General features: G+C 32.3%; 1 protein-coding gene across 1 annotated transcript in view; it reads left to right on the forward strand.

Annotated features, from left to right (window-relative positions):
• Window positions 1-14,208, forward strand: part of LOC149533972 (MADS-box transcription factor 31-like) — a 219,038-nt gene that overhangs the window by 98,591 nt on the left and 106,239 nt on the right. Inside the window, exon 3 of the mRNA XM_089805944.1 lies at window positions 1,425-1,482. Coding sequence (XP_089662070.1) covers window positions 1,425-1,482 — 58 coding nt within the window. The remainder of the gene's footprint in view (window positions 1-1,424; window positions 1,483-14,208) is intronic.

The raw sequence follows: 14,208 nt of genomic DNA on the forward strand, positions 1-14,208 counted from the left end.
CCAAACACAATTAAATTTGTAATAGTTAAAGATAAAGTAAACCAAAGATTAAATAATAGGTGTATAATCAAATTACTATTAGTATTGAATTATGGATTATATTATATTTTAGTACTATAAAGTTTCTTTTTATTAATTTAATATGTTTGTTTAATTTAAATTATTCTTTTTCTTTACTAACCACTAAAATGATACTAAGAATTTAAGTTGAGCTAATTTAATTTTAACATTAAAAGTAATTATTTATATATAGTAGTATATTAAAGTAATCTATAAATGATTTCATAAAAAGTAAAAATCTTAATATTAATAAAATGTATTAGCTAGCCAAAAATCAAGGTGAAAATAAATCAATATAAGAGAGCCTCTAGAAAAGGGGTCCTATAACACCTAATGAAATCAACCAATTATCTTTCACATGAATAATATATATAAGACATTAAAGTAAAAAATTAATATAATAAATTTTAAAATATTTGAAATTATCATAAAAATAGTTCATTCTTATTGGTTGATTGATATTGAACTAATTCACTAGTTCGACAAAGTGAATGCAATAGTACTAGCCTACAATAAGTACAAAAAAATTTATATGGTCTATATGCAGATGTAATCTATGTGCCCCTTAGCAATTGAAGTATGATATGATGATATTCTTATTTTCAAGTGTTATGGGATAGACCAATTAATTATATATCAAATGTCTAAAGAACACTAAACAGGAACATGTACAAACATGTGTTATTGTAAGAGCCAGTAAAATAGGACGAGCAATTTAAGAGTTTAATTTAGAAAAGCTAGTTTCACATTAATTCATACTTAACTAAAGATTGAGCTGAGGTGACCTTGAATATATTTCAATCAATGTCAATTAAGAAATAAATAAATATTGACAAGGTATCAATTATGAGAAAAAATCACATAATATCATAACACTTGATGATATGTTATTACAAAAACAATCACAAACACACACACACACACACACACACACACACACACACACACACACACACACACACACTCGCGCGCGCGCACACACATATTATTGAGCATGTTTTATTAAAAATCTTATAACTCTTACAAAATCATAAATTTTATTCTTGTTTTATCAAAAAATTTATCAAAATATATAACTTACATGTTTAATGATTACAATTATTCTATATTCATACTTATATCATTAGTAAGAGTACATATACATTATATATTTGTGTGTTTATTTTTATATTGAAGTGAAACTTTCGTTATAATTTTCAATTTTTAAAGTTTTCTATATTATTTGTAATTGTTTTATGAATTTTGTACATGATACTATTTGATATCTAAACATATTTAGTTAATTATTTTATAAGTAACTTAAATAATATAATTTGTTTGTAAATTTTTTTCTCTATATTAATTTGAATTTTTGTTTCCTAAAGCATGAAGATGATCTTCAGCAAGTATTGTGAAAGCTTTGGAGAAATTTTAAATATTGAGGTAATTGAATCCTATGCTTTTGCATATGTATAAGATATCATTTACTTGAATAGTTATTGAATGTGTATTATATTTGCAAAGTATCACTAACATATTTAGATAAATTATTTTACATAGGCTTATTCTTAGACCTAAACCAATTAAAATATATAAAGATTTAATCATATAGATATCAATATCTATTTTATGGTTAGATATTTAAAACATTAATTTTATTTTTGGTTAAATGGAATAAAAGGAAAATGAATGTATGTTGGTTAGTACTACTAATTATGCAACCAAATCCTTAATATAGACTTGTGAGGCTATGTGTGATACCGCATTCTAACATTCCTAACTTAGATGCTAAAAATAATTTGATTAATTAGTTTCTATATCAAAGGGGGAATAACGATAATTGTAACATCATTATCAATAGAAAAAATTACTATTTCTCTTTTGATTAAGTGAAATAGGTTCTAAATGGTGCCTAGAACCCAATGGTTAAAAAAGGAATAGACATTAAGTCTAGAACCATTATGGACAACACGGAAACAATGGGCCTAAAAGGATAGGAGAGCCAAAAAAAAAGAGAAAACATCTAAAAGAGCAGGTGAGCATCAGGTTCTAAAAGAACCTGAAACCTTTTACAACACCGAGCCTTAAGATTTACATTTTGGTCCCATCTTTTGAGAACGTAAAGACATCAAACAAAGGTTTTGATAACTTGACTCTTTTTCCTTTTATTGTTGTCTAACCATCCTCCACCTTCCTAGTGACCTTCTACTAGTGAAGGCATTCAGCCTCACAACCATCCCCCAACACCCTTTCTACAAGAGATAAAATAGCTGAAGCAGCACCACCACTTGAAATCTAGACAGCAGCAGAAGAAGGGATAGTAGCATTGTTGTAAGATAGAGCCACAAGAGGGGTATCATTTGAATCAAAAATTTTGGCAACCAAAGAAGGGACAACTACAATATTCTTAGTCACCACGAAAGGGACATCATTTTAATCATTAGAGATAGCAACACAATCCTCCACCAAAGAATGATCTTCTTGAGAAGAGCCATCCAACCCATTCCCAACTATAGAAACTTTCTGAACAGTGTAGTGGCCATCTAAAACTGCCAACCACCAAGAAGGTGATTTCTTCAGTCTGACCTTTTTAGAGGAGCATTGCGTAGTGAGATGGTTGGTCTTATGGCATTTTCTATATTTGAAGGGAATACTCTCATAATCAAGAAGCTGAATCTAATAGCCTTTTGGAGAGGCCAACTTGATCATTTTAGGGAGCCACTTGGGGATGTCGATCTCCACAAGAATGTGAGGATACATCATCCTAAAAAAATTATAGGATGCAAAATCAACTAGCAAGAAGTCCCCAAGGGCTTCCCCCATAGCCTTGAGGACTCAATCCAACCATAGGTGAAGGGGAAGATTTGGCAACCTTACCCAAAGAGGAATCTTATCAAAGGATTCAGTCGAGAGGTCAAAATCCTTATACCAGGGGAACCTCTCCTCCCAAGAGAAACCATGACACAGGATGATACTTCTATCCTCAACATTAGAAAATTTCACTATTAAAAAGACTGGCCTAAACTAAATTCAAAATGATAGGTTCTCATTATTTAGATATCCAAGCATGTAGATTTGCTAGAGAGGGCTTCAATCCCCTAAAACAAAAAATGGAAATTGTAGCAAAGTAGTTGTCCACATATGTGGAAATCTCATCAACTATTTCAGAATCCATTTACTTACAGAGACAAGTACATTCGAATGGGGCCCCAACTTCATAGCATGACCCTCGATACCTGCCTCATAGGTAGCCATGCTAGAATAAGAGATAGCAAATCTTCCCACAACAACTTGAGATTGAGCAGCAGGGGAAAGAGCCTCAATAGTAGGAGCCATAGAAGTAGAGGCCATAGCGACCTTAGCCACTACAGAGGGACTTAAAGCATCCACCAGCTTAGCTAGAGATCGACTTTAAGCCCCAAAATCATCTAGAGATAAATGGGCAGGAGAAAACGTAGTTTGAAACCTAGCTTGAGTAACACGGGTAGAAGTAGAAATGGGAGGGGACACATGTGCATGAGACATTTAAAGCACAACTTCAAAGTTCATCATGAATTGATAACTTTGGGGGAAAAGTCTAGTCCTATACCCTAGGCTAGTGGAGCATGTACTTGGCATGAAAGTCCCATAAGGGAAACTGGCCTACAACCATTCTCCACTATGAAGTAAAAGTAAAAAGATTACTATGTCCATTGGTAGCATAGTTCAAACTTTAATTACCATGTTTTAAAATTTGCTCAAATATATTTCTATATGTACATTAATAAGATCACTTGACAAGATATTAGTTTTGGATGATCAATCAAAAGAGTTAAACGTGATTTTGTTTACACTTGGAACCTCAATATTATTTTAACTTATTCTTTTATTGATGATTGATTATTGACAACAAAATGAATCTAATCATTTAGCTTCAATATTAGCATACCTTGATATTAGGTTGAATAATTATCGACAAATAAATGAATCTAATGATTTTGGTAGATTCTCCTACATTGTACTATTGGTCCACTCCTACATGCTTTACCCTTTTAAAGACAATATTTATCACATTTGAGAAGGGTATTAGTCCATCAGTGTTATTATCATTTCTATATAATTTATTTTGGATGATTTAGCACTATAAACCAAGAAATATCATTTTTAGAACTTATTGTGCCTTTACTAGGACTCATAATGTTTCCTAGGCAACACCCAAACCTAGAATTAATTTTTTTCTTAAAATCAAAATATTTTCTGCATTTCTTGAGATACATATCCTTTTTTTTCCCTTAAAATTAGGACTCTTTATTTATTTCCTTTTTTTGTGCCCCATTATTACGCATTGCATCAAATAGTGGTGCATCCTCTAGAGGTTTTATCTCCTCTTTAAATTATGAGACAATCCAATGATATGCTATTTTATTTTAGGTCACGTATCATAAATATTACTAGAACTATAATAGACTTGTTGATTTAAAATCACATATTATAGTGGAAAAATAAGGAACTACATTAAATAGTGAATTTTTTAAATATAAGTAGAAAACTATATATATATTAATATTTTTACTAGATAACATTAGTTAAATCCTAAGTAATAATGTAACTACTAATACCTTATAGTTTCCTTATGATCTTATCATAATACTTCATCTTGAATGAGATAATATGTATATAGTCATACCTTTTTATAGATATCTCTAGAAATGTGCCTAATTATGAAAATGTTCACTCCTGAAGGTTCCTCCGAGTGTAGTAGTGGTTAGTATGGTAAGCCTCATGAATAGGGGGATACTTATTTTTACATTTCTAAGAAAACTCCAAGATTTTAGAAGTTGACTCTTCATGGAGTAAAAGGAAGAGAAAATGGGATAAAGAGGTTACAATGGAAAATCGTGACAATGAACTGACCTTCTTACAGAGTGCACAAGTTAACTCTATACAAGGTATCAATGCACGAAATGAATAAATATAGAACATGACATAGAACTCTGAAACATAGAACATGACATATAACAATAAAAACTGTTAGAAAAAAAGAGTATAGTCCAATCAACAACCATCCAAATTAAAGATTTAAACTTTAAGCTTGTATAGAAAACATTCATAAAGTTAATGAGATCCTAGAAGAGGGAGAAAAGGGCATGAGTAATGAATTATTATATTGATAAATCAAAAAAATGATGAAAATCTTAAGACTATTACAGAGAAGAATCCCCTAGATTAAAATAATTGATCCTAGTTCAAAATTTCCCTTAGCCTTTCTTTAAAATGTGTTTCCCTCTCAATTTTAAAGTCATAGATATAGAATGCCCTTGGTAATCATAGCTAGTAAAAAAATTGTTGGTTGCTTCTTCTTTATTTTTAGGTCACAACCATCCCCTTCTCATCCTTTGAAGGATGAACATCTATTGAATGAGTCTCTACTTAGATGGTATTAAATCATGTGCAATAAATTATTAAATCAGTGTTACTCTATAGAAGGTCACCCATATTTTGAGTCTAGAGGTGTATGTAAATTAATGTTAAAAACCTCCCCATCCCTGATCATTGCCACATGTGAAGATGTGCATAGGGTTGGTTCCATTCTAGGACACACCTTTATGCATTGTGTGGAACAAACTTTTGGTCCCAAGATGATGACAGAGGTTGATGATATGGACATGTGGCACATCTATGGGTTTCCCATAAGATTGTGGGAGTAGTAACTCCATAAGAATGCATCATTGGGAACAATAGCACTATTTTTTGTTATTTGTTACATTGCCATTACTCTTAGATGAATCAAGGAACCATGAGTATTATTTCAAGATACTATGAAAACTTACTTCAGAGAACCAACTAGAATTATTTACATACTATAATCCCACTTTTAGGGATTCTTTAGCATTAGGTTAGATTTTGATGCAAAAGCATCCAAGGAGTAATAGAAATCATGCATCTCCCAGAAAATATTTTTTAGTTGATAGTAAGAGCTACTATTTTTGGAAAGGTTTCTATTTTTAATCATTTTTTCATGAAATATTATATAGGCCTATTGAGCAATCAAAAATAACTAATGATGAAAAAGTAACCCCATATTTTAGAATATATTCATTTTTTCTAACCAATTTCTCCAATGAAAACTTCAAATGCATTTTGGAGGGCCTTAGAATCCAAGGTATGGACCAAACAATATAGATTATATTTCTTCAATATATTTTCATTGATGTATATAAAATTACAAATTTCAATGGTACCTTTCTTTCAATTTTGGAACTATTTGGATGTGATCTTGATACCGCAGTTCCAGTTCTTCATTAAGAGTTTAGTTGAAAATTGTGGAGTAACCCACTTCTTGAGTGACATCACCATCATTGCTTGAGCTAGCTTCCTTAGTGGATTTAGGAATCCATTTTTGCCTCATCTACTTTTGAATGTTATCTTCTTTTGCTTTCTTTTCATCTTCAATTCTACCTGTATTCATGCAATTCTTAGCTAGGCGACCAAGTTCTGTACAAGTGAAACATCTTATTGTGGTATCTCTCTTACTTGTGTGATGTTCAACACACTTCATGCCAATGTGTCCATATTCTTCATAGTAATGACATCTACATCAAGTGTTATAGTCCCAATTTCTTTCACAATTTGCTCTACTGGGTTGAATGACTTGGTTCTGTAGTCTGATGCCTTGTGACCTTGTTTCTTGCATTTGTGACACTTTCCTTCAAATATTGGTTTCTCATTGCATTCATTAGCCTTGTGACCATGCTGATTGAAATTATAGCATTTACCATTAAATTTTGCTTTACCATTACTGCAACGTCTATTTGATGTATGACTTATCTTACCACAGTGATTGCAAGTGGGTCTTTGATTCCTTTGAACACCTTGTTCGAAGGATTCACCTTCTTCTTTGTATCCAATTCCTAATTTACCTTTTTGTATAGAGAGATTTTTCTCATTTAGCTGATTCAATTGATTCATGTCTGCTTGAGATTTCATCATTCTTTCATTGATTTTCTTTTTAGTGTTTAGGGCATTTTTCAATTTTTCACTGATTTTCTTTTCAGATCTCAGCTCACTTCTTATTTTTTCATTGATATGTCTTTGTAAATTTAGATCATTTCTTAATCTTTTATTGATTTGTCTTTGGCTCATGATTTCCTCATTTGTATTGGTTATTTGATCCATAAGATCTAAATGTTGAAGGGATTGATTCTAGATCTCATTGTTTGTTCCATCCATTTCTTCTTCCATGTTGTTCGTTTGTTTCGAGTTTTCACATAGCCTTACTGACTAAATTTATTGTTTTCTTTTGATCTTTCTTACTTCTTGCAGGAACCATTCTTTTCTAAGAGTTCTTTGATTGCATCATTTTCTTCTTCTGAACTGCTTGAAGGGAAAAATTCTTCAATATTTTCTTCAATGTACTGATGATCATTCATTTGATTTTCAGGTCCCTTCCTTCTTTTCAGGGATTCGAAAAGTTTCTCCTCAACTTTATTGAGTTGTGCAATAGCCATTTCTAGATCTAGCTTTTCATTGTCAATTGCCTTATCAAATCTAAGTATCTACATCATCCTTGATCTTTGCTCAAGCTATCAAACTTTATTCTGAGAACCCCAAAGCTCTGATACCAATTGTTGGAAATATTCAAGACTATGCTAGGTTACTAAGAGGGGAGCATGAATTAGTAACGTTAAAAATTGTATCAAATTTAGATCTTAATTGCAATAAGCCAATTGCCATTTAGTTTATTAAATCTGATCTAATTGTATGCATGAGAAATTGAAAACATAAAGCATTCACAACACCTGAACACAATAATTTGGTGACCCAGAAACCTTCCAAATAGAAAGTAAAACTGGGGTGGGGATGATACCCAAAAAACTTCAGTACTGTAGCATAAAGTTTTCCTACTAAGGCTTACAATGATCACTTCTGATGATCTACCCTATTAGGAGCAATTAGGACTGCTAGGTCCACCTTGTTAGAGGTTTTACAAACACACAATGAAGTATGCACTCAATAAAGAGATTTGACAAAAGACTATTAAGTCTACCTTGTTAATGATTTGGACTAGTTCACCTGTTAGGATGAAACAATTGATCTTTGACTTACAACTAGATTGCTGATAGAGATTCTTTGAAGTACTGATCACCTTTATCTAATAGATATGACTCTCTTGCTCCTTTGTTGATATGGCCTTACAATACACTTTGTCTTCTGTTGATTAACATTCTCATGCTTCTATTTCACATTATTTTCACTTTCATACTTTTCATACATACATACTACCTTGGATCTGATACAATATATTACATATATATCAATCCAATTTATATAATTACAAATTAAGCCAATATACAAGTTAACACCAGTATTACAAAGTTGGCCCAAATGAAGAGTCTCAAGTTCTAAAGATTGACTTTGTGAAGTATAGATACATGGCATCCACTGTCACTACTTGACATCATCATACATTCGGTAGACATAGAAGCTCAGTCCATACTAATCATCTCAGAGTATTCTTGAACTCAGTCTGCACTGGTGACTTGGTAAATACTGTGTAACTTAGTATAAACTGAATTACATGTTTATGATGATTGCACTCAATAAATACTAATCATCACATAGCTTTGTTAACACTAACTTAACTTCACATGAACTACTAGCTCGATAAAAACTGCAAAGCTTGGTAACCACTGAAATGCTTTGGTTCAACTACTGGACTTCACACTGCCTGATTCTACTCGGTTTGAACCATTGCACTACACACTAATTGAATTCCATTGTTAACCATTGAAATGCTTAGTAGGAACTGTAGAGCTCAGTGGCTACTAAATTACATGGCAAATACTATAGACTGTTCAATGAGCTCGGTAGCCATACAGAATTTGAATAAGTGTTGTCACTAATAACAAGCTTGGCTAAATGTCAACAAGTCAAACTCTATAACTATAACTATAATTAAAAGGAAAATAATGTTGAAATTAAAAGGGATGACTAACTAAGTGGACCTCTTTGGATAAGTATATCTAGAAGTTAATTACTGACTATAAACTAAAAATGTAACATTAAAATAAACTTTATTTTATTTGGCTAACCTCTCAAGAAGTTTGATATTTATATTGAAAATATTTTTGTAACTAACCATTAACTAATAACTACCTAGAGGAATAGGTGGTTAAAAATTAGTGACAAACCAAGAAAAATAATCTCGATCTATGAAATCAAGAGCAAGTACCTCTCCAATTATATCAGGAGAAAATATCACTTACCCGCTACTTCCTAGATTTATTCATAGTAAAAAGTTACCAATAAAGTCCTTCGCTTGCTACATTATTTGTCACCAATTCATCATTTTTCTTCTTCAAATTTTGATCCTTTTTTAATTGATTTGACTTGGTCTCCAAAACATACGCCTTCTTGAGCTTCAATTCTAATTATTTTTCTCCATCAATATAAGATTAACATATATGATTACATATATAATTATACACAAGTACCTAACCCACAATTATGATTATTATATATTACTGCATTTATAACTATATAAAAGTGTCTATAATGCATCTATAGGTAATTTAAGATGAATTCCATGATACAAATTTCATAAAGCTGGCCAAAGATTCCTATAAACTAAGTCTGTTACACTAACTTCTAATATAACCCATGGTCATAATAGAGGGAATGCAACACCTTGAACAAACATTGATCCATTATTTCGGTCCATCGCCTTCCTTCTAAAAATTCCTTAAATGACCATGTGATTCTTTTCTACAAATCTTTGTATGTTTTTCGTTGTTATGGCCTTTGTTTAATTCTCCTATGATATCTTATTGTTGCTAATACTTTGGAATAGTCATTTATCTATTTTCTCCATTTACAATATGTGATTGACTTTATGTATTTTCTATTAACATGGAAGATTCATTATTATTTTTCTTGAAATCCATTTTTATAATAACTATCAGTTGTTCCTTATGTCCAATGTCATCATTATGCTACTATTAAAAAAATTATCCTCTTTTTTTTAATATTGTTATCATGAAGAAACAGTCATGTAGATTGCTACCTTTTTTTGTTTTCTTTAAGTATCTATCACATAATGTAATTTGTTGACAAGGTATATTTATATATTCTCTAAGTTACTTTGACCGTAATGTACTTTACTTTGTCTAGATTTTCTTATGAAATATGAAGTCTTCCATGTTCATGTTATCCATAGCACTTAAAGGATCTATATCCTTTCAAAGCTACACAAGAAAATTATTAACTATCTTATAATCTTTTGTCTTTATCTTTGTATCCTTGAGGTTTCCTTTACAACTACTACACAACTCACATGCTCTATATATCTATTAGTTGCTAACCCTTTCTTTATATTTGGTCTTGTTATACATTGACTGTTAGTTAGATATTCATATGTTTAATTATTCTACTCTCATTGTTTTTGATATTAAAAGCAGACAAAATTTGGATGACTAACCCAAAGAATACATATTTAGAGACAGAGTCACTATCAATAGACACAAAGCTCATAGACCCATACTAGTAGCTTATACACCCATAGATAATATCAAAAACATAGTAGTAAACCACAAACTTACTATAAAAATTAGTCTTGGATATAGGAAAAAGAGAAACCATCCACTCTAAACTAGCAACTAAACTAACCATAAGATAAGGAGGGTCCATAGTTACAATCATTAAAACTAAGAAAGCTACAAATCCATCCATGCAAGGCTTAAGAGTTACAACATAGAAAAATAACATAATAGAAATAAAAATAAAGAGATTTAAAGAGGATAAATGCTCAATATTTTTCCTCCTCGAGGTCGGGCTTAGGTGGCAAGACATCCATCAAGTTGTCAACCGAGAAACAATACAACTTCCTAATGAAGGGTGATCCCCTTAATACCATAAACTCATCACAGACATAAAGAAACAACATTAAATCCAAGAACAAAATATGCACTTCTTATTTGCACCACAAATGTGGTATTTCAGAATTCACTAGTACAATATGCTAATGCACATGGGTGCCTTCATTACAATAATGTACAAGACAAGTTGTGAACTATCACCCAGAGTTGTCCTAGATAATGTTTGGGCCTTTCTTAAATAGGTAATTTTATGTCGCTCGGGAAGGTTTTGGACAGTGAAGCTTAATACCTAGGGCCAACAGACCCTAGCAATACATATAGAGTTGGCTAAATACATCTTTGACAATTATTTTAGATATTTCAGGTAGCCCAACTTGATAAGGCCATATCTATCATACCATTGCTTCGATTATCTATTATAACCACTTTTCAAAAATGCCAATTCCTAATCTGTAGACTTGGAATTGCACAAGCGCCCTTCCATTGAGTTTTTGGACCTCATCCGGGCACTCTAAGGCCTCCAACAGTGAGCCTGAAGATTTTTTTGCAAATTTTTCCATCAAAAATCCACAATAAGTTCTCCAATACTTAACCTAGTCCAATGAAATTTTTATTGTAAGCTTATAAGTCTAAAATGAACCTTCCTATAGAAAATGACAACATTTCGAGCTCATATAACAATCTTACTAAAAATAGAAAGTTCCCATAAATAGTAACTGTCCTATCTACTAGTCCTTGTTAAAATAGAAAAGACTAAAAATAAAATATTTTTGGGTGATGCAAGATTACTCTTACACCTAGGATGCTCCTACATTAGACACTCTGGGTAATTTGAGAAGTGAACCCGTCACATCTCAGGTGTTTAGAGGAAAATCAAGATGGTTAACCTCTTCCTTTGCTAGCCATGATGAATCCTCAACTGGCCTCCCTTTCCATTTGACTACATATTCCTCATAAGTTTTGTTCCTAAAAAAATTGCCAACATGACTGTCCAGTATCCACTCAATCTCCTTTGTAGCCAAACTAGCTACTGGAATAATCTACTATGCTTCTACAACTTCATCTTAATCACCTCTTTCATAATATTTTTTTAAATCTAAAAGTTTAAATACTGGTGAAATATTCAATTTAGTAGATGACTCTGCTTCATATGCATTTCCATAATCGACGACTTCAACTTATGTTTCACTCCATCCTTGGTCAGAGTGTAGGTATTTGCTTGCCCATTATGTACAACATGCCTATAAAATTGTCATGGCCTACCCAATAATATATGATATATGTCCATAGGTATGATATCACAAAGTAGCTCATCCTAGTAGCTTCCAATCTTGAACTTCACTGAGAATTACTAATTGACCATAACCTTGTGGTCATCTTGCACCCAAGCAATATGGTATAGACATAAGTGCTTTTGCCTCTTCAGCTTCAACTTGGTGACCATTATTTCTAACACTAGATTGTAAGTACTTCTACCATCAATGATTAAATCACAACACATATCTTTACATCTACACCTTGTGCAAAACAAACTCCTTCTTTGATCAGATTCATTTTGACCACTTAGCATGACTCTTCTATTAACTAGGCCTTCTCTTTTAGTATCTTAAAAATGTGATAATCCAACATCTTCATCAATATGTGCAACTCTAGCCTAGCCTTTTTTTCTTTGATCTATCCTTGCTTGGTGAAGCTTATATTCAAATGCTCCATGCCCTTCTCTGCAGTGAAAACATTTCCCACAGAAACCTCCTCTTCTAGATCCTTGTCCTCTACCTCTTCCTCTCTAATTTCTATTGGTCTGATCATGGCAACAATTGGAATTGTTTCTCCTCTAGTTTTGACTTCTACTTCTAGCCTCATCCTTATTCTTTTTATCATCATTACGACCACTATAAGATCATCTACTAAATCTTTCATAGTGACGTCTTCCACTATTCTTGTCATCAAATTTATTGTTCAATTTCTCCTCAACTCTTAGGGAAAACTAGTATGCCTCTTCAGTACTATTCATTTGAATTAGACTTAGCTCATCCTAAATGCTTGGCCATAACCCATTAAGATTCACAGGAAGCTTTCTCCTTATCAGCTTCTACATGACCATTTCTAATGAGAGCTTGGTAGAGCTCTTCGGTATACTCTTGAATAGATTTTTCCCCTTGCTTCAACCCTTGCATTTTCTTCAACATATCAAGCTCATAATCCATAGGAATGAATTGTTTCTTCATTTTAGCTATCATCCATTCCCATCTGGTGTTTTTGTCCTTTGCCTTTCTATTTTACTCCAACTAAAACTCATGCTAGCAGATCTTTGCATGTCCCTTTAGTTTTTCCTTCGCCAACTTGACCCTATTAGGATCGTCAATATCTTCATCCTCAAAGTACTCCTCTAGTTCATTGATCAAATTGATCAACTCCCCTAGGTTAAGATTTCTTGAAATTTTGGGAACTTGAAACTTAGGTCTTTTTCCAATCTTGGAGATGACCATAAAAAGTCTCTCTTCCTTTGGGTTTAGGACTACCTCTACTTTGGCATTTTCTTCTACTTCATCCTCATCCTCACTTTCATCTCTGATAGGAAGATTTATTCCTCTATGCATTTTTTCTTCTAATGGTTGCATTTTTCTTTGGAGGACTCCGAAACCCTGAGGTGTAACACCTACAACTCTTCTACCATGCTCTCTTCATGGGGGCATTTTAACACTTCTACTAAATCCCTAGTGCAAACTACCTCACAATTAGCGATCTGTCTATACACTTAACTTAAACCATGGTTCTGGTGCAAACTACCTCATAGTTGGTTATCTATCCATATAGTGAAAAACTCTAGCTTTGATACCACTTGATGAAGGGTGATTCCCTTCATACCATAAACTCATAATAGAAACAAAGAAACAACATCAAATGCTAGAACAAAATATCGACTTCTTATTTGTGTCGCAAATGTTGTATTACAAAATTCACAAGTGTAATATGCTAAATCACATGGACGCCTTCATTACAATAATCTAGAAGACAAGCTACAAACTATCACCTAGAGTTGTCCTAGATAATGTTCAGTTCTTTCTTAAATAGGGAATTTTATGCCACCTGAGAAGGTTCCAGACAATGAAACTTAATACTTATGGCTAACAGACCCTAACAATACATATAGGGTTAGCCAAATACATCTTTGACAATTATTTTAGATATTTTGGATAGCCCAAATTTGGAAGGCCATAACTCTTGACTCATTGCTCTGATTGGCTATTATAACCACTTTTCGGATATGCTAGCTCCTAATCTATAGGCTTAGGATTGCACAAGTGCCCTTGAA

Source organism: Cupressus sempervirens, chromosome 10, assembly GCF_028749045.1.
Source record: "Cupressus sempervirens isolate cs-2001-9-10 chromosome 10, ASM2874904v1, whole genome shotgun sequence".
Taxonomy (NCBI): Eukaryota; Viridiplantae; Streptophyta; class Pinopsida; order Cupressales; family Cupressaceae; genus Cupressus; species Cupressus sempervirens.